General features: G+C 53.1%; 1 protein-coding gene across 1 annotated transcript in view; it reads left to right on the top strand.

Moving 5' to 3' along the window:
- Window positions 1-1,783: 1,783 nt before the first annotated feature.
- The window catches only part of LOC107157658 (fructosamine 3 kinase related protein), a 10,536-nt gene continuing 8,666 nt past the window's right edge, over window positions 1,784-3,653 (top strand). The window contains exon 1 of the mRNA XM_015504001.2: window positions 1,784-1,972. Coding sequence (XP_015359487.1) covers window positions 1,832-1,972 — 141 coding nt within the window. The 5' untranslated portion in view covers window positions 1,784-1,831. The remainder of the gene's footprint in view (window positions 1,973-3,653) is intronic.

Genomic DNA, 3,653 nt, shown 5'->3' with positions numbered 1-3,653 from the left:
AGTGCGGGGCTGGGAGGGAGGGGAGGTGCCGCCGGGTGGGAGAGTGGGGGGCCCGGGGAGCCCGTGTGGGGTGAATGCGCAATGAAGCCACCGGCCCCAGGGTCTCCGGGGTCCACGTCCAGACGTACATGTAGTTCACCTTCTTGTTGAGAGGGTGGCCCTCGAGGTGTTCTTTCTTAGGAGACTCCCTCTTCCTAAGGCAAAGAGCTCTTGTCCTTAAGGCAAGGGTAGTATTAGACCTTCCCTTGACAAAGGGGTCCCAACACCCAGAATTGGGGCTGATTTTCCTTGCTATCTTCTCTATTCTCGGATGTTCTTTAGATGTATTTAACTATTTTTAATCAGCATTTCTAATCATTTTTAGCAGAAAGTTTGGTTAAGCAATCTGTAAGGCTTCATTTATTCACTCATTATTTTAGTGTATTCCTATTGAAAACCCACAACACACTGGCACTGGGGGTAATCCTGGGTACTGGAGAACAACAGGACTATGATGATTACATTTATTTTTATTTTTTGTGGTACTAGGGACTGCTCTACCACTACTGTTCCACAGGGGTGTTCTACCACTCAGCTATGGCCCCAGATCTTTTTACTGAGACCAGGACTCACTAAAGGGCTGAGGCTGGACTTGAACTTGCTTACTATCCTCCTGCTTCAGATCCCTGAGTCTGGGATTACAGGTGTGCACCACCAAACTCAACCCCAGGTTGTTAATTTTGTGTCAACTTGAATGGGTAATGGTGCTCAGTTATTTGGTCAAACATCATACTGTGTATTTCTGTGAAGTTGTCTTTTTGTCTTGAAATTAACATTTAAATCAATGGATAGAAGTAAAGTAGATTGCCCTCTGTCTTATGGGTGGGCCTCACCTAATCATTTGAAGGCCTTAACAGAACTCAACTTCCTGAGAAGCAAAGAATTCTGCCAGCAGATAACCTTTGGACTCCGACTACAACTCTTCCTTGGGTTTCCAAGGAAGCCACCACTGCAGATGCACTTCTACAGCTCCTCAAATTTCCTATACACATGGCTTGTTGTTTTGGTGTCTCTGCAGAATCCTGACCATTACAAGGAACAAGAGACTATCCTACCCTCAAGGAACTGAGGTCTGGACACACATGCTAATCAGACAATCTCGGGCCAAACAAAAAAACACAACCTGCAAATTTACGAAAACCTCTCAGGACGTTTCAGATATTTCCCTTGGTGGAGGCCACTTTGTCACCCATCTGGAATTGCTAGTCCAGGGGCCAACAGGGTGGGGCAGCATCAGTGAGCAGAAGAAGGCAGGTCCAGCCAGTGGCAGGGTCAAGGCTAGGTCAAGGCAAGGGCAAAGTCAAGAGCAGGTGGAGGTGGGGCCGTGCAGCACTCAAGGAGGGAGAGGCACAACCAAGACCCGGGTCCTTTGAGAGCCCGGCCTTCCTAGCACAATTCGGCAGCTGCAGTAGTGCCTGTGGGACCGAGGCGGCTCCCTTTCCACCCTCTCTGACCATCCTATTCCGGCGCCAGTTCGGACCGCGCCGAGGGGAGTAGCAGGCCCAGCGCCGTGGGCGCCGAGCGCGGCGGGGGTGCGTCCAGGTGCATAGCCGGGCCGCGCTGGGCCGACCGCCCTCCCGGCCCCGCCCCCGTGCTCTCACCCAATCCCCGTGCGCCCACCTGCTCCCGGCCCCGCCCCGGACCTGCCCTCGCCCGGCCCTCGCCGGGTTCTGCGCGGTGCCGTCCCGCCCCCTGCCCTCTGCCACCCAATCCCCGCGAGGGCCGGGTGGGCTCCGCGCAGCCGCCGTGCGCGCGTGGCAGTCGGGCGAGAGCGGGGCGGCGCGGGCGGGACATGGAGGAGCTGCTGCAGCGGGAGCTGGGCTGCCGCTCGGTCCAGGCCTCGGGTCACTCCGGAGGCGGGTGCATCAGCCAGGGCCAGAGTTACGACACGGACATTGGACGGGTGTTTGTGAAAGTGAACCCCAAGTCCGAGGTAGGGCGCCCCTGCGGGCGGGCCGGCGCGGGATCGCAGAGCGGGTTCGGGCCGCGGTCGGGGATCCCGGGCCGGGCTCGCGTCCAGGTCCGGGTCCGGGTCGCTCGGGGAGCTGGGGCGGGGACCGGGTGATGGCGGCCCGGGCGGTTCCCCCGCCGTGGTGTGTCCTGCCTTCAGGAGACGCGGTGTGCCGGCGGGTTCTGGAGGAGCTGGCAGGGAGGGGCGGCCCTGGGTGGTCGCGAGCGCGACTCCGCCCTCCTGCAGATGGGCGTCCGGCCTTAAGCTGCCGCCGAGTCGCCCAGTCCTTTAGGGAGTGAGCAGGACTGGGCCTGGCCTTTTCAAGTGGGACGAAGGTGTTACCCTTTTAAGCCCCACAGACCACACATCCTCTCTGTGCTTCTCATCTGTCTCCTAGAATTCATTCTGAGCTGGGCCTGGTGGCGCAAGCCCGTAACCCCAGAGACTCCGGAAGCTGAGACCGAAGAACTGCAAGTTCGAGGCCAGCCTCAACAACTTAGGGAGGCCCTAAGCAGCTTAGTGAGACCTTTCTCAAAATAAAAAAGGGCTGGGGGTGTGGCTCAGTGGTTAAGCATCCTTGGGTTCAATCCCTGGTACCAAAAGAAAATAAAAGAATTTATTCTGGAAGTTATTTCCATTTTCTTCTCAGAAAGGAGTTCTCCTTTCCAGGATGCAAGATCATCTCAACTCTGAAATCTTTCTGTTCTCACACCCCAGCCTCCAGACCAGCCTGCCCTCCAGTCTCACATAGTCTTACATAGGTCTGTCCCAAGCATGGGTGCTCATGCAGCAGTGTCCTGGCTTCTCATGTTCTGCAGCAGGTGTCTCTGTTCACTTTTCTGTGCTATCCATCCTTTCGCATCTCCATTGCCCCTTCTCCTGGCATTTGCAGTCAGAACTGATTACAAGGCAAGTGAATGTTTTCCGTTGATTAAAATGGAAACACTTAGTGCTTTTATTTCATCTAATTAATTTATTTATTTAGTGGTGCTGGGGATTGAACCCAGGGCCTTGGGCATGTTCTTTACCACTCACTGAGCCTCGCCCCCAGCCCCAGAGATGCTTTTTGAACACTGTTCTGTGGCTGCTTGTTTAGGTTCTTTACTTGCTACATCAGTGAAGACCATTTTCTTTTTGCTGATCTTCCTTCTAGATTTTTGGTAGATAGTTCTAATATGTGATTTTCTAGCTTGCACTGGAGCATACAGTGTGTGTAATGCAAATATACTGCTCATTGAATGACATTTGCTGTGGTGTTGGAAACGTGACTTCTTTATGCTTTCCCTTCCAGGAAGTAAGACAGTCTTCCAGACTACCTCCTGCTCTTCTGTTTTCTTTCTGGCCCCCTGTTGGAGTTAATTTGGTCACAGTTGTTTTTCCTTTTGATTGTTCTTATCTGCCCCTTGCACACCTGTATAATAGGTTTTCTGTCATACTCCTCCCTGGGATCTTTTCTAGATCCACTTAAAACAATCTCACATGGATCATTTCCATCCTAGTTCCCTAGATCAGGATGCCTGATTTTACCTTTGATCTGCTCATGAGTAGCAGTTTTCTTTAGTTGGGAACTTTAGGCATGTAGCAGTCAGTGTTTCTGTGAAGGAGCTGGGTTTCTAGGCCCTCTTTCATCAGTCCCTGCATCTTTTTTTTTTTTTTTTTTTTT

This window comes from Marmota marmota, unplaced genomic scaffold, assembly GCF_001458135.2.
Source record: "Marmota marmota marmota unplaced genomic scaffold, marMar, whole genome shotgun sequence".
Classification (NCBI taxonomy): domain Eukaryota; kingdom Metazoa; phylum Chordata; class Mammalia; order Rodentia; family Sciuridae; genus Marmota; species Marmota marmota.
This window is presented reverse-complemented; position numbering and strand designations above follow the sequence as displayed.